The 23,111-nt window shown below is 36.2% G+C and overlaps 1 protein-coding gene across 2 annotated transcripts in view; it reads left to right on the top strand.

Annotated features, from left to right (window-relative positions):
* The window catches only part of LOC110021318 (ubiquitin carboxyl-terminal hydrolase 6-like), a 135,282-nt gene that overhangs the window by 111,427 nt on the left and 744 nt on the right, over positions 1–23,111 (top strand). For both annotated transcript variants that reach the window (XM_020719763.1, XM_020719762.1), the window contains exons 16-17: positions 14,343–14,462; positions 14,566–14,640. In XM_020719763.1, the coding sequence (XP_020575422.1) occupies positions 14,343–14,462; positions 14,566–14,640 (195 nt within the window). The remainder of the gene's footprint in view (positions 1–14,342; positions 14,463–14,565; positions 14,641–23,111) is intronic.

Raw genomic sequence — 23,111 nt, 5'->3', positions numbered from 1 at the left:
TGTGCATGTCCAAATCAGCTAATTTTTTTTCAGTTACTTTGATATTCAATAGACGACACTATCTATTTCCTTAATAAATTCATTCTTATTTTTTCTTTCATACCTTTTTTATACATCAACAACTTAGATATTAATATATATTTTTATTGCCCAACACTCAGATCCATACAATATTTCTGGCATTTGTAATTTTGTTCAATTCATTGTTAAGTCTATGATATGCTTTTTTTGCATACTATTGTTGATAAAATTTTTCATTTTGACGTTTGTCTTAGTTCTTGAAGTTATAGTCCCAGCTTTATTACCACTCTTCTATTTAGTAGATTTAAGATGTATAAACCTACAACCCCTATATATCATTTTTTCCTTCTAATGGCTGTTGCTATTATTATTATCACTTTCACTTGATTATTTTCTATTAGTTCTAAGCCTTTTATTTTTTAAACATTTGCATTGTTCTAACTTTTCACTTATTTTAAAAAAAGTACGCTAATATAACTATTGTATGCAAAAAAACATATAAGACATTAATTTGCACATTCTTTGCAAGTATGTTTATACCTAAAATAAAAAGAGATGAACCAAATGTCGATCCTTGATGATATAGTATTGAAGTAATCGAAAAATTTTCTCACTTGTGACTAATAATACTAAATAGTGTCCATAATCTCTTTAATAATTTAAATAAACCTGTCACATGCCATTTTATCTTTATGTCACAACAATTCAATTCCATAGTATTCAAACTTGTGTTTTTTTATTATCAATACAAATTATTAGAAGATATCAGAAGATTTATTAGAAGAATTTTCTATTTTTTATGTTACCTTTACTGTTGTTTCTTTATATATATATATTTCTTAGTTTATGCCTTTTCTTTTTATCTTTTGAGTGTTATTAGGAAAGATTTGAGTATTATATTTTTCCTTTCCTATATCATTGTATCATGTATTTATACCCCTTTTACTATTCAATAAGATTATTCCTCACCATTCTCAAATCTAACATAGTATTAGAGCCATTGTTTTAACTCTTGCTGCCGCCAGGACCCTTCCTTGCCTCTAACCACCTGCAGGCCTTTCCGTGCATGGATTCCACCACTGGCCGCCTACAGCTGGCCTCCACCGGATCTCCCTCCAGCCAGCCGGATCTCCCCACAGTCTCCGTGTCTACTTCCAGCCGGCCGTAGTTCTCTCCAGGCAACCTGATCTTCCTCGAGAAGAACCTTCCAGCTTTTGGACCTTCCTTCAGCCTGCCTGGTCTCCCTCATGGGTTGTCGGAACTCCTTCTTGAGGCCATATCTATCCCCTGTAAGGCCCACCATAGCTGATTTTTCCTTCTACAGTCGGAACCTTCCTATGTCTCGACAGCTCAACATCACCTTTGGCTCAGTCGGAATAATGGCGGACTCTTCACCACTGACTTCCCTCCGACGGTGTACTTGAGTCCACTGGAGGATTAACAAATCCTCTGCAGACCGGTAACCCGAAAAGCCACGTGAATTTATTGATCGCTACCTTAAACTTAACTGCTCTATTTTTCTCCAATGGTCCCAAGGCATGTCATTGTTCGTCAAAGAAAGCGGGAATTCGGCTATCTCACAGGGATGATTCGTGAACCCCCAGAAACCGACCTGGTGTATAGAACGTGGGAAGTCAAGAATTCCATAGCCATGTCTTGGTTGATCAATTCCATGGAGACCATGATTGGTCGTTTGTATCTGTTTCTTCCTTCTACAAGTGCACTATAGATGACAGTTTAGGATACCTACTCGGATGTAGAATACTCATGCCAACATTATAAGGTTTTCAAGAAGACCCGCAAGACAAAAAAGGATCAAGGACTGTGACCCAGTACTACAATAACCTGGTGACCTTATTGATGGAATGTGATCTCTACTACAACTACACATAAGACTCTCCGATTGATTTTTCCCTTTTCACGAAAATTGTGGAAAAGGATCGTGTACCAATTCTTGGCTGGTCTAATAAAAAATCACGATGAAGTTTGGGTGGTCGTATTATTGGTCGGGATTCCCTTCTTTCAACTCGTGTTGCATTCAATGAGGTGCGCCAAGAAGAAAGCCAGAGACTTGTCATGCTCAGCTCTGCCACTCCTTCAGTTGTACTGTCCGCCTTAGTCTCTAATCGTGCTAGACCCTCCTCCACGTCATCACAGGCAAATCACTCCAATTGTGATTACTTGTCACAAACCCAATCATACCCGTGACAAGTGTTAGAAGCTTCACAGGAAACCGACAAATAAACCTTCAACCATATCCTCCGTTAAAAGCCGCGACAGTACAACAATTCCCACTTAGAACATTCCAAAATCTCCCGATTCCATTAAGAGTCAAATGGAGCACTTGATCAAACTACTTGAATCTATATTCTCTTCTGGCCCATCTATCTCCCATGTTTGTCAAGGTAACATTTCGATGATAATCACTGTTTTTACTTCTAATCTATGGATTATTGATTCAGGTACCACAAACCTTATGACCGGATGTTCTCCAGCTTTCTCGTCATATTTTCCGTGCTCTGGGAGAGATACCACTAAAATTGTTGTCGACTCTCGTAGTTCCATTGCGGGTAAAGTATCTGTTGTTCTAACAACAAACCTGATTTTAGAATCTGTGCTTCTTGTGCCTTCATTAAAGTGTAACCTCTTGTCAATTAGTAAGTTAACATATGACCTTGAGTGTGTTGCTCATTTATCTCATGATGTTTGTGTCTTTCAGGATCATCTTTCGGGGAGGATGATTTAAATTGTTGAATGGGTAGCCACTCCTTTTTTTCCAAGGAAAAAACAGAGTTGACGAGGTTACTCCATCTATAGTTGTTGTCTGTCCCAGTTCACTGAATGTTCTATTATGCTTTTACATTGTCATTCAGGTCACCCCACTTTTCAATATTTAAAACAATGGTATCCTTTGATGTTTACTAATTATTATCTTTCTAGTTTTAAATTTGAGATTTGTTAGTTAGGTAAACATCATCGAGTTCCACATCCATCACATTCTTATACCCCTTTTGCACCTTTTTTACTAATTCATAGTGACTTGTGGGGACCCTCTCGAATGCATAGCTACATCAATAAACGGTGGTTTCTTACCTTGATTGATGGTCACACTCGAATGACGTAAAACTGTATCTTAAAAGACAAATTTGAAGTTGCCGCCACTTTCAAATATTTTCATTCTTTCATTTTTGACCCAATTCAAAACATCAATTCAAGTTTTTCGGGCTGACAATAGTCTTGATTTTTTTAAATTCTGTATTAGGGGATTTTTTGTTATGGACATTCTCGATCACAACTCTTGTATGCAAACTAGTGACTGCTCCAATGGATCTCAATGAGAAATTGGTTGATGTTCACAATGTTGTTTCTTTGAACAAGACACTACTAGTGCCTTGTGGGGAAACTCATTTTTCTCGCCCATATGCTTCCCGATATTTACCACACGGTAGGTATTATAAGCCATTTAATGCATGACCCCTATGACATCATCTCACAGTTCTCCACCGGTTACTCCAGTACTTAACATGCACATTAGGCTCAAGTTTGTTATTCTCGCCACTTTTCTCATTCTATTGCCTTTATACTGACACTGATTGGGTTGGGCCCGTTCGTGATTGACGATCTATCTCGGGTTTAGGTTTTAGGGTTTGCATGGGAAAACTTTGTGAATTAAAAAAGCAAGAAACAGTCAGTTGCCTGGAGCAGTGCAGAGTCGAGTTTTGTTCCATGTTCTTGGGAATATGTGAAGCGCTTTTTTTATGCATCATGATCCGCGAATTATATATGCCGGTCTTTGTTGTTCTACAACTATTCTGTGATAAGAAAGCCACAATTAGCATTGCTCATATTCTGGTTTACCATGATCTCACTAAGCATGTAGAAATTGACTGTCACTTCATCTAGGAGAAACTCGATGTCAAAAGATTTGTGTTCCATTTGTCTCATCCAGTAGTCAACTCGCAGATATCCTTACAAAAACCTTCCTTGGTCGTTGTTTGAGGACTTCAATTCCAAATCGAACATGAATAACATTTATGCTTCAACTTGAGGGGGAGTATTCGAAGATATCAAAAGTTTTATTAGACGATATTAAAAGATTTTTCTATTTATTATGTTGTTTTTCCTGTTTTTTTTTAATATGTATTTTGGAGTTTATGCCTTTCCTTTTTATCTTTTGGGTGTTATTAAAAAAGATTTGGGTATTATATCTTTCTTTTTCTATACACTTTTATTATGTATTTATACTCTTTTTGTTGCTCAATAAGATTATTGTGCTCTATTCTTATATGTAGCACAGATTACATAAAGATCCTTTCTTTTCTTTTTCTTTTTAAATTAATCGGCATTACACAAGATGTTCTTCCATCATAGATCTTGGCATTAAACTAGATTGATTCTTCGAAATTGACTTATTTTTCTGAAGTATATTCCATTTTTCTTCCTCTCATATTTTCATTTATAAAATTGATTCTTTTTAAATTTAGCACAATATTTAGCATACCGCTTTGTTCTTAAATATTGATACTAAAGTGGTGCTTCTCCAATTGTTTGGCATTGTCTTACTCTTCAAAAATTTTTTAAAAATATTTATTTAACTATTTGAGGACAATATCCTTAGAACTATCCACAAAATGTTCTTTAGAGCTTTTTTTTAATCTAAGTTATAGTTTACCTTTATTTGTTCATTATACCTTTTCAAAATATTTTTTTTCTCAAGTTCTCATTTTCACACCTAAATTTTTATCTTTCTTTGATATATTTGTCTTCAACTAATATCCTTTTTATGGCTTCAAATTCATCTATCTTGATGAAAATTTTTAATATCTATTATCCGTTTTCTGATGCTATTTTACATTTCTCTTTTATTTAGTTATTTATTTATTAGTTCAGTATTTTGCTCTTAAGGTAGATATTTATTACTATTACTCTATTATGTACTATCAAGCTCTCTTCTAGAATTGCCTAACAATTTTCGCACAAAGTTTTATTTTATTTATTATTTTTTTTATTACTTGAATAAAAATGAGGTAGATATGTGATTTAGTTACTTTACCATGTAGGCAACCAAGTGTTCTTGATTTTTAGAGTATGTATATTCATTTCACTGTTGCAAGTTCAAATGCTACTTTGAAATAAAATATAGCTTCTTCTATTTCATTTATAGTTTTTATTCCTAGCCACCATGAACCGCCTGTCACAACTCTTCTTGTTAGAACCGTTAATCAATATCCTTGTTTTCCTTAATCATAGATGTAGTAGTTGATTCATCTCAATCCAATATTATTTTTTTTTAAATATCTTCTAATACAACTTGATGAGTTTTGAGATTTGTACCTAATGTAGACTTCTATTTGTAAATAAAAGGAAGTTTACGGGTATATTTGTAAATGTTGTATGACTCTATATAAGCCAAGATGTTCATGAAATGTAGAAGTTTTTTTTTTTTTTCAAAATCCTTTCAATTTGGTATCCCGAGCACTATCATTTTGGTTAGCTGCTCAATCATCAGGATCGTGATTGGCGTCGTTGGTGCAGAGACTGAAAACTCCATTTTTTTCTTTCTTCTGCTTCGTCATCGCGAAGCAGCTGTTGCTTTGCGGCCAGAGCTCGTTGGGAAGACAGAGAGAGAATCACAACTCACTCTGGGAAGGTAATGAGAGGATCATGGCTTACTGGGAAAGATTGCGGTTGAGAACCCTTACGATATAGTCGCTGGGAAAGAAACTAAGGGATCGCAGTTTGCGATGTGAACCCTTGCATGCGGCTCAATGCTGTAAAGACGAAACGAAGGGGAGAACAGTAACACAACTTCGATGTGAGGAGAAAGCAGTGGAGCAGGGTGTTGTGTTCGAGCGACTTCTGTTCGAGCGTGAGAGTTACGGCTCGATGCAGCGAAGACGAAGCGAAAGGGAAAAACAGTAATATGGCCTTTGGTGTGAGGAGAAAGCAGTGAAGGGGCTTCGTGCGGTGTTTCTGTGCGACTCCAGCCGGAGAGCTGCCGACGGTTTGGATTGTCCGCATGAACAAAGGCGTGTAATCGATTTTATCATGGTGTGAGGGAAGCAAACAAAGTTTTGGTTCAATTTTGTCGCGCAAGAACAACGACTACGACTTCGTGCAGAAGAGTTAAAGAAGGGACGTGAGACTTCCGTGGCTCTCGGGTCGTGCAAAGAATTTGTGACGATAGGGAAAAACCACGAGGAATTGACTGCATCGAGCTCAAGTATCCATAGGTGCAACAACTATGGAGAAGTGGGACACCTGAGCAAGGCCTGTCCAATGCCACCTAAGCAAAGAGAGACGGGTGAACCTGGGTCATCTAGAGGGGGCTACCGGGCAAATCTGATGGTAGCAGAGAACGAGAGAAAGATTATGGTGTTCCTTACCGATGAGGATCAGAAAATACTGGAGATGTTGAAGAGGAAGCAGAAAGCAATGTGATGTCACTTAGAAGGCATCTACCTTATCGTCATCTAAGGGGGACACTACTAGTTATGCTCACTCAACCAAAGGTTTTCCTGATACACATTCTCTTGCTTATATATTCATCATAAGTTCACCAGAATGGATAGTAGATTCTGGTGCATCTCGACATGTGATAGGTACCGCTAGTGAGTTCTCTTTCTATACCCATCTAAAAGTTCCAGAGAGCATTCAGATCGTTGATGGGACAACACAGTCTGTGGTTGTTAAGGGTACAGTGAGGTGTACCAATTCTATGACTTTATTTAATGTTTTGCATGTTCTATTTTTAGTGAAACTTTTATCTATTAGTGTCATCAAACTCTAACTAAAATGTGTTTTTTCATTTGATATGCCGAAGATGAACTTTCAAGAGAATGAGACGGGCCGAAAACTTGGGATTGACATGTGGCATAGTGGACTTTGGTATTTGGATAGAGGGGATGGGCTCGGACTTGACATCCATGGTTCAGAATGCTGGAGTAGGAGGATTTGAGGGGAATGTGGAGGATCTATTGCCACTACATCACAGGTGCATGAGACACTCTCCGTTTAGTTAATTGAATCGTTTGCATCCATCATTATATGAAATGATAAATAAAAAAAAACTTATATGTGATGCTTGTGAGTTTGGCAAGCATACCAGGAGCTCGTTTGTTAGTTCTGGTAAAAGCTCTTATATATTTGATTTGGTGCATTCAAATGTATGGAGACCTTGTTCTACAACTTCGTTGGATGATTACAGATATTTTGTGACATTCATTGATTGTTTTTCTCATGTACTTGGTTATATCTGATGAGAAATAAAAGTGGCGTGCTTGACTGCTTTAAAGTCTTTCATAGGGCGATTTAGACTCAATACAGTGCTGTAGGAAAGGTATTGAGGTATGATAATGAGACAGAGTATATCAATAAGACATTTGGGGAATACTTGTTAGCCTAAGGGATATAACATCAAACCACTTGTTCATACACATTGACACAAAACGGAGTGACATAAAAGATGAATAGACACCTTCTAGAGGTAACTCGAAGCATGATGATTATGATGAATGCCCCAAAGCACTTGTGGGGGCAAGCAATTTTGATAGCAACTCAATTGATCAACGGAATGTCTTTGAGAGTTTTATTGGAAGTCTCCTTGCCTAGTTTGACAAGTTGAGAAAGACGATGGTTGACATGGGATACCAGCAGATTAACATACCACATATTGTTCTTTCAGCAACATGAATGTCACACTATCATATTTGTTGTGCATGTAGCTGACATAATTATCACTGGTGATGATGAGACAGAGATTGCTCAACTGAAGTGAAGATTGCGGAAGCAATTTGATGTAATGAATCTGGGACAGCTCAGATACTTTCTTGAGATTGCAGTGGCCAATGGACCTGAGGGGATGTTCATATCTCCAAGAAGGTATGTACTGGATCTTCTTATAGAGACATGTATGTGGGGTGCATAGCTGCAGCCTCTCCAATTGATCAGAAGACCAAACTCAGTATAAAGACGGGTGAATTAGTTGATCGTGAGAGGTACCAGAGGCTAGTGGGCTGCTTGATCTATCTGCGTCTCACTCGATTCGATATTTTTTTTGTAGTAAGTTTGGTGAGTCGCTACATGCATGATCCAATGAAGGGCCATATGGATGCAGTGTATCAGATTTTATAGTATCTGAAAAGTGCATCAGGAAAATAGTTGATATTTTGAAAGAATGTACACGTAGACATTTAAGGCTTTTGTGATTCTGATTGGACAAGTTATACTGATGACAGATTTTCCACATTAGGATACTGTATGTTTGTAGATGACAACTTAGGTTCATGGAATAGCAATAAACAGTCGGTTGTAGAAAGATCAACGACAGAGGCAAAATACAGGGCCATAACATTAGGAGTTGCTAAGATGATGTGGCTGAAAGCCTTGTTGATTGAACTCAAAGTGAATCAGAGAACTCAAACGAAGTTCTAGTGTGGCAACAAGTCAACAATCAACATTGCTTACAACCTGGTGCAACACGATAGTACTGAACATGTGGAGATTGATAGATTCTTCATCAAGTAGAAGCTAAATAACGGAGTGTTAGAACTAAGTCATGTAACTACTAGAGAGCAGCTGGATGACTGTCTCACTAGGACCTTCCTCGGTGGAGTTAATTAGACTATGTGACAAGATGAGCTTAGTGAATATTTTTCGCCCATCTTTAGGGGGAAGTGTTGGGATTTGTATCTAATGCATGGTTCTGTTTGTAAATAGAATAGGTCTAGGGGCTTATTTATAAATGTTTTATGGCTCTATATAAGCCAAGATGTTAATAAAATGATTTTTTTTTATTTTTGCAAAATCATTTCAATTAGGAGCATGAGTACTAGTTATATTTGTAAAATCCTTATTATATATCTCAACTATTTCATCTTTCAACTCTATTCGTTGTCCTCCCAAACCTACTACTAAATTACTTTAGAATGGGCAATATCTTTTAATCTTTCCTAATCCTCCTGAATTCTTCTCCTTTCATTTATTTCTTATAAAAGTACGATACTTTTTTTCCTTGATCATTATGCCCATTATTTCTCTTTCCTGCCCCTTAGTATTATCCAAATACTTTTTAGCAAATTTTATCTTTTCTTTTGTTTTCATAAATCAAATGCATAATTAGTTATTTATTTACAATCATTGATTGAGTCTTTCAAACATACAACAACAACAACATCAACAAACCTTCATCCCACTAAGTGGGGTCGGCTAAATGAATCCTTTTTCTCCATTGTGTTCTGCTGAGTGTCATATTTTTATTTAGTTTTAATAAATTAAGATCCTTTTTAATACAATATGCCCAAGTCTTTGGAGGTCTACCTCTGTCTTTCAAACATAATGAAGTTTGTTTTATTTTCTTTCCTATCTAATTAGTTTGTTTTATTTCCTTTCCTATCTAATCAATAATTTATAACCTTGGTTTGGGTTTATCATTTGTCAAATCACATGGTTTTGCAGGAGCCCTTGTGAGAGGAAATGAAACTACACCCTAATAAAGAAAAAATAAATCTACCATTAGTTAAGATGGCAGGAAATCTATTTTTCTTTGTTTGCATATGTTGAAATAGTTAGGCGATCTTACGGAATGAGACATGCAACGCACACCTTCCGTGCACTTTGACACCAAAATTAATATTTGAAACAGAAAGCAAATGAAAACTGCTGGTCAGGTTATGATAGAAGTTATCCTCTCCATCTCACATCTCCAAGAAGAACCCATCCTAGAACCCTTAGGATATCCTGATGCTATACTAATCCAAAAGAAGAATTCTTCGCAAACAAGACATTGGTATTTATAAAAAAATACAGACTAACTCTTTGATCACCTATTACTGAACTACTCTTAATAAGAAATAAGATAAAAGGGGAACTATAAGTTATTTTAAACCACAGAGGACGACATCTCACCAAACCTTGTCATAACTAGTGCATAGATCACTTAATATTTTATCCTGCATTATGTGAGTTAATTATTGAATCTTGATTTGTAGAAAATGGCGGTGAGGTTTCTTTCTGTTCACTGTATTGCAACATTGGGTAGAAAATGCTTTCTCAAAGTAGGATGACAAAGTCTAAAATGTCCTCATTTTATGAGAAAAAGTCGCAATCATTTCATGAAATGAAAATGTTATTGCTTTTTTCTAGATTTTGATATATTTTTCTTTTAAATATTTTTAATTGTTAGTTCAAGTCTTTCTTGTTAGCAAATTTGAAGTAGTTGCTTTTATTTCTAATAATTTTCCCACCAATCATAACAACAACAACAACACAACCTTAATCCCACTACATGGGGTCAGCTACATGAATCCTTTTTCTCCGTTGCGCCCTATTTAGTGTCATATTTTCATTTTGTTCTAATAAAGTAAGATCATTTTTTATAAAATAAACCCAAGTCTTCCGAGGTCTTCCTTTGCCTTTCTTAACATAAGTTGAATCTAAAACATCTACAATCCTAATCGGATCATCAGATGATCGACATTTAATGTGACCAAAACATCTAAGACGGCTTTCTCTAATTTTTTCCGTCACAAGAGCTACACCAACCCTATCACGGATATTACTCATTTCACATTTTGTCTCAAGTGTAAAGCCACTCATCCACCTAATCATTCTCATCTCGACAACACTTAACTTAATATTATGCTTCTCTTTTAAAGGCTAACATTCAGCGCCATAGAGCATTGCAGGTCTCACCAACGTCTTATAAAATTTTCTTTTCAGTCTAAGCGATACTTTTCTATCACACAAAACATTCCTCCACTTCAACCAACCAACTTGAATTCTACTATTACCATCCCCATTTATATCACCATCGCTTTGAATAATAGACCCGAGCTATTTAAAGCGTTCACACCTTTTAATAATTCTATCACCCAAGTTATACTTATGTCACTAGAGCTATTACTACTAAAATTACATTCCATGTATTCAGTTTTAGTTCTACTCAAATGAAGGCCTTTAGACTCCAATGTAGGCCTCCATAATTCAAGTTTTTCCTAAGCTTTTTCTCTCTTTTTATCCACGAGAAGGATATCATCAACAAAAAACATATACCAATGTACATCCTTCTGTAAATGTCCAGTAAGAACATCCATAACCAAAACAAAAGGGGCTTAAAGCCGATCCCTGATGTAATCCAATAGAAATAGGAAAATATTTGGTCAATTCTCCTTCAGTTCGAACACAATTAACAACTCTAGTATACATATCTTTAATGACTTGAATATGTCATATCAACACCTTTCTTCTCAAGAACTCTTCAAAGGATATCTCTTGGAACTTTATCGTAAGCTTTTTCTAAATCAATAAAATTCAAATGTAGATCCTCCTTATTATTTTTGAACTTCTCCATCAAAACTCTCAATAAATGTATCGCTTCCATAATAGACCTGCCCGACATAAATCCAAATTGATTATGATAAATCTTTGTAATACGTCTTAACTTATGTTCAATTACCCCCTCCCATAATTTTAAAGTATGACACATCAACCTAATATCTCTATAATTTGCACACTTTTGTGCATCCCATTTATTTTTAAATATGGGTACCTAAATACTATTTCTACTCTCTCTTCAGACATCTTTTTAGTTTTTAAAATAATATGAAAGAGTTAGTAAACTAAGAAACTCCCAAATCTCCTTGATATTTCCACACCTCAATTGAGATATCATCAGATCATACAGGCTTTCCACCCTTGGTTTTTTTTTTTACTAATGCGACGGTAAAAATGAAACGTTTTATTATTATTAATGACATTAAGATCACTAAGGTCGATCGTATTTTCTTAAGCATTATTAAAAAGTTTATCAAAATAACTCACCCACTTGTGTTAATATCTTTTTCTAAGAATGAATGTTTTTTTTTATTTTCATCTTTAATACACTTTACTTGAGTTAAATCCTTTTCTTTTCTTTTTGTTTGGCTAGTTTATACATATATTTTTCATCTTCCTTAGTATTTAATCTATTATAAAGATCATTAGAAGCAGGATTTTTAGGGTCACAGATTATTCATTTAGACTCTCTGCAGGCCATTTGATATTTTTTTCACTTATCTAAGCTTTTACATTTAAGAAAATTTTTATAACATAACTTCTTATATTTTATCTTTCTTGCACATTATTTTTCCACCACCAACTATTTTTATTTATATAAACTTTTTCTTTTGATTTTCCAAGTAAATCTTTTGCTACTTGTTTAATAGTGTTTGTTACTTTATCCAACAACATTTGTTTCTTCGTGAACATCCCAAATTTTGAAATCTCGACTTTTACTCATAAAAATAATTTTATTTGTGACTTTTAGGTTTCTCCATCCAATTCTACGATGATTGATCATGATATTCTTTATTTTACAACTCTTTATCTTAAAATCTAGAACTAATAAATGATGTTGGTTAGCTAAATCTCACTTGGAATGACCTTACAATATTTACAATCTTGACGATCTTTTTTTTCTCATAAAAAAATAATCAATTTGTGTTTTATTAGATATATTCTTATATGTAATAAGATGCTCATCTCTTTTCTTAAATAAATTATTAGTAATAACAAAATCATACACTAAAACAAAATATAAAGTAACTCTATCTTCTTAATTAGTTACTCCAAAACCGTAGCCACCATAAATATTTTTGAAATCTTCTACAACTCTACCGACATGTCAATTTAAATCTTCTCCAATAAAAATTCTTTCATCAAGAGGTATCATTTGTAATATTTTTTTAAACTTCTAAGTCATTTCAGAATTTATCTTTAGACCTTAAATCTAAACCTACTTGAGGAATATAAGCACTTGTAATATTAAAAATTTGACTATCAATGATAATTTTTAGGGCTTTAATTCTATCTTCAACTCTATTAATTTTTACAATATTATCTTTCAAATTCTTATCAATATTTACAACTACACCATTTCTAGTGCGACTCTTACCAGAATACCAAAGTTTTAAACCGAAGTTATCAATTTTCTTAGCCTTTTCTCCAATCCATTTTGTTTCTTGAATACATATAAGTATTAATCTTTCTATGAATCATAATATCAACTCATTTCATTAATTTATCATTGAGAGTACATATAACTTCTTTACTTGCATTCATCTGTAATGTGGGAACCATTACTTATTTGACACTAAAGCCAGACAGCGGTGTAGCAACCCTTGTACACTTTTCACTGTATTAAGGCTATACAGCACGTCGCTTACAGAGGACGCCCAAACAGTTACACATTGATCAAAAGGATTCATTTCATGATTTTTTGGACAAGTTTTACATTGGCTGTCGACAACCTAACGCAACCCTTCACTTTCACTCCAGGCTTGGGACCGGCAATAACAGTATTACCTATATTCCCACCAATCATAATGTGATAAAAATAAATTTGACGGGGCATTTGTCTTTTGGAATGATAAAATAGCTCCATAATAATTTTTTTCCCGAAAATGAAATTCGCATTTATATTTCGTACTCCATTTGCACCACAGATGATTATTTGGCAGTTTCTTACGGTAGCGTCTTAACTAACTTTATACTCACAGCAACAACCAACAACAGAACCAAAATAAGCCCTAATTGTACTTGTTTAACAAGACTAGACTTTGGAATGCAATGGGATTTGAAAATCATCATCTCTGCCGCATAATTTCATGTGATTTTCATTTTATACTTTCCATTAGTATCTTTTATAATTAAAATTAACTTTATTAAGTGATTCTATTGTTTATTTTTTTAACATTTCGCTTTGTTTAACTGAACATTGAGTGCCTCCAGCATTAGGAAGCCGTATCACCTTAATGGCGGCAACTTGTGCTTTCGATAACATGTAGTTTAGACCTTAACTTTATGCTAGTTATCTGACTTATAACATTTATGGCTTTTCAATACTGCTGTCTTGGGAAATGTTTAGAAAAATACAATTTTTTCTTTAATACGAGAGATCCTATTTCATGGAATCTTGTAATTTCTTTTATTTATTTCATTTTTCTTAATTAGAATGGAATTAATATTAATGCTTCTGCATGTTTTGTGTTCTCTGATCCACTCTTGAATTTACCTATGGTCATGTAGTATTATTGCGTGCTAAAAAATATTTAGTGCATTTTCTAATTCCTATCTTATTAATACCGATTTATAATTGTTTGGCTCGGTGTCATTGTCAAGGAAACTTATGTTGCGACTCTTTGCTTAACTTTTGTCCATATTTCTTTCATTTTAGGCCCAGGGTTTGCTGATATATTTACCATCATTAGAAAATAGAATTGTAGATGCAGAATTTGTTTGAGGTCTGTTTGTGTGTCCTCCTTACCCTCTTTTACTCGTAACAGGAGCTTTATCTGAGAAGAAAACACAGCTTACTGGTATTTATGATCTTGTTGCTGTATTGACACACAAGGGAAGAAGTGCTGACTCTGGTCATTATGTCGCTTGGGTGAAGCAGGAGAATGGTTAGCCTACCAAGCTTTAATAAATCGCATCCCTGTGAAGTTTTGCTATCATTTTGAATTTCTTTAGTCATGTTTTTTTCTTAGACACAAGCTTATCATCCAGGTAGTTGGGTTCAATATGATGATGACAATCCTATTTTTCAAAGGGAAGATGATATACCGAAGTTATCTGGAGGAGGTATAGCACCCTGTACAATTTTCATCATTTTTCTTCGTGCAATGCTTAGATTTTATAATTCATCTTTTAGGCTTCATTTCCATGCAATTTTGAATGTGCTTCATGAAATAATAACGAAAATGTTGATGACGTTGGCATCTCAATGTGCAGTTATAGTGCCAGAGGGCGAATATATTAAGAATTCGGAACGAAAAAGAGAGCATGTAAACTTTAGGGCTCCCTATTAAAAAGGATTAAGTCAATATAAATTAAAATTTTCATGGCTCTTTTTTGCTCACTAGTTAGTAAATTAAAATATACACCCTTTTCATGCGCTTGTTGCTTTTTTTTATATATATTTTTCAAATGTCATATCTTTTTCTAGTTGCATCACCGTGTGATAAAAGAGGGGAGGAAAATGATTAATAATGTTCTTTGTGAATTCCCCTTTCTTTTTCTCACTAGTTGCTGTTTGGTGTGTATGAGCTTTTATCAATTGAAGCTTAACATTAGAGAATTCTGTTATAACGTTGTAAATGCTGGTATGGATATCTATTAAGAGATTAGTGCTGCAGTTTAGGATATTTCAAGCTGCTGTTTTCTAAATTTAAAAACAGTGACTACGAGTTGTTTTACTTGAGCGCGGACTTTGGAGAAAAATGAGGGGGCATATTCGCTTTTAAATGTATGTATGTATGTATGTATGTATGTGAGGACCCAATAAAGACGCCCTACCCATACGATACACAGACACTAGCATCCTAAAATTCTAAAATTCAAAACTCGCAGAAAATAAGTTGCTAGGGACGAGCCAGCTGGGTCCTGCCTCTGCCTCTGGTTCTAGGAGCGGAGCTTACTAAAGTATCATCCATTAAGTTCCCAAGCTGGGGTGTGCCTCCATTCTTTTTTTTCTTCCTAGATGTGTATACCTGCCATTCCGTATCCGAAGGCTGGCTCATCTGATCAGTGTGGTCAATAGATTGTCGGGCATGTAGAAGAAGATGAGCTCCCAACTCCTGATTAACAATAACAACATTCTCATTCTGAAGAGATAGTAAACATGTCTCCTCAGCACCTGATGCTTCTTGAGGATGTGGACCTACGATACTATCCTGATTATCAGATCGAAGAATATCTTTTGGAGGTAAGGATCCTGCAGTATTGTTTTCAACATTGATAGAAACTGTAGGATGCCCAAGTAAATTATCTGCCAATACATGAGTCAGAAGAACATAAACAGTATTGTCTCCGATAGTGGGAGGGAGAGGTGGCATCGTGTCAACCAGTGTTTCAATAGTCTGTGGATTGCACTCGAGAGCGGAAGAGGGACATATATGAAGTGGGGCAGATCCAGTAGCATTTTTACTTGGGGGTTTTATATTCGGATGCAACTGATAACATTGAGAGAGAGTGTCCAAACATACGATAGTGGGTGCAATAAAGACGCATCTGTTCAAGTTCTGCTTGCTGCCAAAATCCCTGTTGTTGTGTGCTAATCCATATCCCTCCCGGAAAATGTAAAGTAATATTCCGTTCTATCAAAATTCTGGTTTCAGAGGGCCGAGTCAGATTCACTGCAGGCGTAACAGTTTTGAGAGGTTTACCGTATACCATCGCTAAAGCGAAGAGAAACTCTTGATCGTAAAGGTGGACCTTTAAACTTGAGAAGCACAGCCAAACATGAATGGTAGGAGGTTCAGTACGAGGGTCAAAATCCACCGTCCAACCTTCATCATCTGGTTGTCTATTCGAAATAGTATTCTCGCAAACAAATGAGCGTAGTCTTCATCATTTGATAATTGAATGAGAATATGCCGACCATCCAATTTACCAATCTTCCAACCCCCTTTCAGCTTTATTTGCTCAAAATCCTTTTGAATTAACTCAAGTTTAGGGTTGTCATAAAGAAACTTACCTACTAAGAATAGTTGGTAAGGCGGTGTTGACCTCACTTTTGGTTGAGGTCTAGAAACTTCTTTAGTAGCCTAGCAAGTTTATTGTTTTTACGGGATGCTTTCTTGAGCATTATTCCTCCCTACGTGTTAATCACAAAAAGCGAGTACAAAAGATTGGGTTGGGAGAGGATCCCCCGAAACTAAAAATCCAAAAGAAATACAGTACGCACTCCTAAGGGGGTTCCTCGACCCTATTACAAATCCATTCAATAGCAACCAAAAAAGAAAATACCAAAACAAATGACAAAAAATCAAAATTGTCTTATGCCCAAACCACATAAACAGCCAAAAAGAAAAATGCAGGGGCGAGCCCAAAGGAAAACCAAAATATTTGAGCTGAGCCGAGAGCATTTCCAGGACTGCAAATGGCAAAATCTGCTTCAAAACATCCCAAAAAACTGAGAGCTGCTCCAAAAAATTGAACCTTCCAGCTAGAGTAAAAGATCAATAACTTTCCAAAGCAAGATGGGTCTGCATCCTTTCAAGACCTGCTAACACTACCAAACCGCAAAACCATATCCAGCGGCAGGATAGGCAAAATGACAAATATGGAGAGAGCACCATTCATCAACAAAGCAAATATATATCTCCTATATATATCCAACGATGCGATAACTCCCAGCAAAAAGAAAACTGAAAACCGAAATAGGGAGAGGATCAAAGCAACTGTAACATCACGAATATAACCAGAGAAGCACCATAAGAGAACCAAAAACCAGAGTTGGAAAGCTGCACCAGAATTGGTACGATAAATCCAGCCACCAAGCCTCAAAACCGAAAGAAGAAAAATTTGTCCAGCAATAGTTAATCTAAAATTATACTCCACAGCTATGTTCGAAGGAGAAGAGAGTGTAATCATTTTAAAGATGTGGAGGCTGCTACCTTCTAATATAAGGAAAATCCAGTAAATCCCCATTAATTAAATTTCTGAAGTGAATAGTGGGTTGTAGAGACACGAAAGGCCCAACACCAGTATGCTTGGCAAACCAATCTACACGGGAGTTGCCCTCTCAGAATATAAAGCTCGAATTCACAGTTAAATGGTTCTTTGAGATAAAATCACAAATACGGTTAGAGTGATAAATAAGATTCCAAAGAGGTTTAGATGTCTTTTTGAGCATATGATAGAGTAAGGAGTCATCTGTTTCAACAATAATGTGTGAAAATTTAAATATAGCAGCCGTTTTTAAAGCTAAAAACACGGCCCAACATTCCGCTTCTAAGGGGCTTGCAGCAGGAAGAGGTGAAGTACAGTAACAAACATGTGCACCCATGTGATTTCTAAAAATACCTCCAGCCCCTGAAATCTCAGGAGTCCAGCTTCCATCAATATTGACTTTGAGCTAACCCGTGGGAGGTGGCTGCCATTGTTCTAGAGTAGGCATCCGATCCCTCCTAGGATTAGCAACAGTAGCCGAAATAGTCCTACTATCCTTGTTGTAATGTGCAAGAATAAAGGAGACCGTAATTGTTGGAGTAAGGGGAGAAGCATCATACTTGTGACTATTTCTAGCAATCCAAATGAACCAAATCACAACCAAAGGAAAGAAATGAAGCTTTCTATCCATGCTAATCGAGGTTTTCCGAACCAATAAGTAGTCCTCTATGGTACATCCCTAAGGCCACACAGCCCCAAAGAGAATTTCACACATATTCCATACCTGTCTAGAAAGGCAACATTCAAAAAATAGATGATTGTACCCTTTTTAAACACCTTTGCATAGAGGGCATATAGAAACCAATCACAAGCCCTTCAATTTGAGTATGTCATCAAGAGGGAGCAAATAGAGAAAGAACAGCCATAAGAAGAAAGAGATAGATGGGGAGAGTAGAGTATTCCAAATTAAGTGACCCCAACACCAATCCTGGAAAGTATGGGGCTTGGAGTAAAGCAATTTGCTAACCGAAACCTTGGAGTCAAATTCCAAATAGGAGTATCTTTAATAGAAGCTTGTATTAGGAATATGAGATAATTGCATAGCAGTGTCATTGCCAACCATATCTTTCAATTTGCTAACATTCCAGTCACCTTGAATCCAGCAATCTAAAACAAGCAAACCATCATCCTTAGAGTGGTTTTGGTGACAAAAAGGATTGGTAATACTCCAATGATCGTGCCAGAAAGAGATGTTGCCCTCTCTCAAATCCCATGAAATAAACTGTTCAGCTGTCGTTCTAGCTTGAACGATAGTCTTCCAAAATTTTGAGTCCTCAGGGTGAGCATTATGACAATATTTTTGTTGCAAAAATTTAGCACACAGAGAATGGCCCATTCGAAATCTAAACCATAACTTGCACATGTTTATTTCAACGATATGGTGCATGCTTTAAAGCCAAGCCCACCAGCCTTCCTAGGCTTGCATACCTTATGCCAAGCAGCCCAGATTTTCTTAGCACCACCATCAGACCAAAGAAATTTACTGAACAACCTATCCAAGATGCTAAGAATGTTTTTTTTTGGGATTGAGAACTTGCATCGCATAAAGGGGTATACTATGGAGGACACTAGTGAGGAGAGTTAACCTACCACCATTAGACAGAAAAACATTCCTCCAATCGGCAATTTTAAGTTTAATTTTATCAATCACTTCATCCATTTGAATCTGCTTCTTTCTACCCCTAAGCAAGTTGACCCCAAGATATAGGGAGAGATGAACCGTGACACCCAGTGTAAGAAGTAACCCAATTAAATAGGTCATTTTTAACATAGTTTCCAATGTAAAGATTGAAGTTATCTTTTTTGAAAGCCAAACCAGAGCTATGTTGAAAATCATTCAACAGTTTGGATGCATTGCAGAAAAGGATGGCATCATCCGCATACGCCAAAAGGCTTACCATGAGCTTAGCTTTATGAGAGTATTGAGCATAAGAGTGTTTGAGGTGAAAATGTTTTAGTAAACGAGATAAGTAATCAAATGCAATGATGAAGATAGTGGGGGAAAGAGGGTCCCCTTGCTTAATTTCCTTTGTGCGGAAAAGAAGCTATAGGAATTACCATTAACCAACACACTATAATAGTTATTATGTAACTATCTTTTGATAAGCATGCAAAAATCAGCAGAAAAACTTCTAGCTTTCAATATATTAAGAATGAAATCCCAACTAATGGTGTCAAAAGTTTTTTTAGATGTCGAGCTTGAAAACTAAATTCCCTCTGCATTTTTTATCAAGATCCTTAACTATCTCTTGGGCAAGCAAAATATTATCAGTAATATCTCTACCTTTAATAAAAACAGACTGTTGGGGAGATATAGTAGAGGAAATATGTGGTTGTAATCGAGCCACCAACAGCTTGCTTATGACCTTAGATATGGTAGAGGTAAGAGAGATCGGTCTGAAACTGTGCCAGTGAGCCTTATCATTGCTTTTAGGAATAAGGACAATCAATGCAGAAGTGAAATATTTATGAGGATCCTCCCCTAGAAAGAAACTTTGAATTGCCAATATTACCTCCCTTTTGATGATATGCCAACAATGAGTATAAAAGAGTGAAGTGAAGCCATCAGGGCCCAAACCTTGTTGGAATTAATATCCTTAAAAGCAGATAGAATTTACTGTTCATTTGGAACCTCAGAAAGAGAGGGAGGATACATAATCCCTTTCCATTGCAAAAAGATCAGAATCAACCGGGGAAACTGGTTGAGCAGTTCCATATAAAGTTGTAAAATATTGCACAACGCTCTGACCAATTTCCTCAGCATCCGTGAGAACAACCCCTTCATTCATTTTAATTTTAAGAATGGCGTTGACATTTGTTTTATGCTTTAAAGTAGCATGAAAATATTTTGTATTACGGTCTCCTTCAGCAAAAATTACATTATTAGCCTTTTGCTTCAAGAAAACTTCCTCAAGGGAGATTGCATCTAGGAGCTTGAGATGGGCTTAAGCAACCTCATCAGCATAATTAAAATCACAAATAGCTTGAGATTCTAGATAATCCACCGCTTTCTGAGCCTCCTCAACTTTAGTATGAACATTGCCAAAAACCTGATAATTCCAAATCCTCAATACAACAGCTTTTTTGTGCATATGCCAAAGTGTGTACCATGGGTTGCCAATCCTGTCGTATAGTACTCAAAAAGAAAACCTGTGATGACAGGATATTGATAAATTTTAAATGATATGCCTTAGGCTTATTATGAAAATGAAGAGACAGCAGAATTGGATTATGGTCTGAAGCAGCATAATTCAAGTGTCGAACACGAGAGACATGAAAATAATTTAAAAACTGAGAATTACCAAAGACCCTATCTAACCTTTGAATCATAAAACCCCTCCTCCATGTAAAGGGGGAGCCCGAATAGCCTAAATTAAACAGATCTACAACAACAATATGTTCACAGAAATTGTTAATAAGATTAGCGTCACATCTCGAACCCCCACATCGCTCAGTGGGTTTCATGATCATATTAAAATCGTCCCCTACAAACTAATTATTTGTGATGATTTCGCCCATTTGTTTGATTTTATTCCAAAGCAAGTATTTATCCTTTAAAAGAGAGCTAGCATAGACAAAGGTAGCCCAGCCATGATAATCCTCCAACCTGAAATCAGTGAGAACAAATTGTTCCTCATCTTCTATTATGTTAACATGTATATTCCTCCTCCAAAAAACCCAAGTTTTATTGTTTTTGTTGCAAAAGTGCTTTGTAATGCTTGAAGCTTTTGATAATCTTGTCTTTATTAATAGATACAAGAGGCTCTAGTATAACAAAAAAGAAAAGTTTATGGACCCTACATAGGTGTTTTAAACGATTAAGGGAGGAAGGGTCAGCCACTCCCCTAATGTTCTATACTATTATGTTAAACATATTGCCTTAAACCAGCCCTCCTAGAGGATCTAGGAGGATGGCCTAAATTATCACCATCAGAATAGTAAGTGCCCTCTTGAATTAAGACATTTCCTTGATCAGTGACGTCCATCCCATTCACAGGAATATTTTAAATCACATGATGAGCATCTCGAGTAATAAGATCACCAATATTGTGCATTTCAGGTTGCACAATTGTATCCAAAATCGCAATAGTAAAGGGCTCAAGGGTTCTTTCATCATTCAAAATTTCATCAACAATATTTGAGTTAGGAGCAAGCGAGGAGTTTGCATGAGGTGGTGGGTTATGTAATGATAGCTCAACTGGAGGGAACTGCTTATCTAATTCTAGCTTGTTGAGGCGGGATATTCCCAGATCCTGGCCAAAGGTGAGGATGCAAACAATAGCAATGATTTGGGAGATGTCCAAACATGCAACAATGTGAGCAATATGGTGGGTGTGATTCCAATTCTACTTTTTGCCAATAACCCTTATGATGGTACCAATCCAGATATTATTCGGAAATGATTCTGTAATATCCCTTTCTACTAGAACACAAGCTTCAGACGGTCTAGTAAGATTAAGTGTGGGGTTATCCACCTTAAGTGGCTTGCCATAGGCAGATGCTAGCAAACACAAAATTTCATAATTAAAAAACTGAAGATTTAAACCCGGAAAATGAATCCAGACAAGAATAATAGGAGACTCCAGCTTTGGATCAAAATCAACCGTCCACTTTAGAATCTTCATGAGTCTATTGTCAATCTTGATAATCTTACATGCAAAAATACGTGTATAATCCACATCATTTGAAAGTTGAATAAGGATATAGTGGCCATCTAGCAAACCAATCTTCCAATTTCCGGTAAGTTTCATGGAATCAAATTCTTTTCGAATTATATCAAGCTTCGGGTTACCATAATCAAATTCTTTTCGAGTTATATCAAGCTTCGGGTTACCATACAGAAACTTTCCCACAAGTGCAAATCGACAAGAGGAGGCAACAATGTCGATTTTCGCCTCCGTGAGAAACAAAGTCGACATACCATTTCTCCGTCCAAGCTTCTTAACAAAATTGTAATCACCACTGATTTCAATAGACTTGTGAAAATATTGGGGAAAATTGCAAGAGGTGCCAATCCCGAACCCAAAGCTAGGGGTAGAACCAACTGCAGCGGCATAACTCCGCTCCATCGGTCCCCAAAAACTCAAGAAAACAGATATCAATGAAGGAAGAAAAGGCGAGGAGAAGATGAGCGATCTCACCAGCCATTGGAAGCAGAACCCAAGACGCCGAAATCGCCAGAAGCCTTAGCCAGCGAAAGCTTCATTGCTATATATATATATATATATTATAAGAAAAATAATGTTAAATTAGTCTTATTTCTTAGTCCTGTTTGTAAAATTATCCTGGCCCCATGATAAGAGTCTGCGCCATGTGCCTAAAATTTCAGTCCCCGCACAACGTTGGGATTAAACTCTTGACCTGAGGAGACTTACAGTGACCACGCTACCAACAGGCCAAGGTCTGCACACATATTAAAAGGAAATCGATATTTGGCAGACCTAAAGATCGATTCCCCATGCGATTTTTGGCCCCATGATGAGAACTCGCGCCATATGTCTAAAATTTTAGAGCCCCCATGCCACGGTAGGATCAAACTCTTGATCTAAAAGGAATTACAGTGACCCCGCCACCAACAAGCCAAGGCTTGCGACGCAGAG

Source organism: Phalaenopsis equestris, unplaced genomic scaffold (genome assembly GCF_001263595.1).
Source record: "Phalaenopsis equestris unplaced genomic scaffold, ASM126359v1 Scaffold000132, whole genome shotgun sequence".
In the NCBI taxonomy this organism is placed as follows: domain Eukaryota; kingdom Viridiplantae; phylum Streptophyta; class Magnoliopsida; order Asparagales; family Orchidaceae; genus Phalaenopsis; species Phalaenopsis equestris.
The sequence above is the reverse complement of the archived record's forward strand: the minus strand, read 5'-3'. Positions and strand labels throughout refer to the sequence as shown.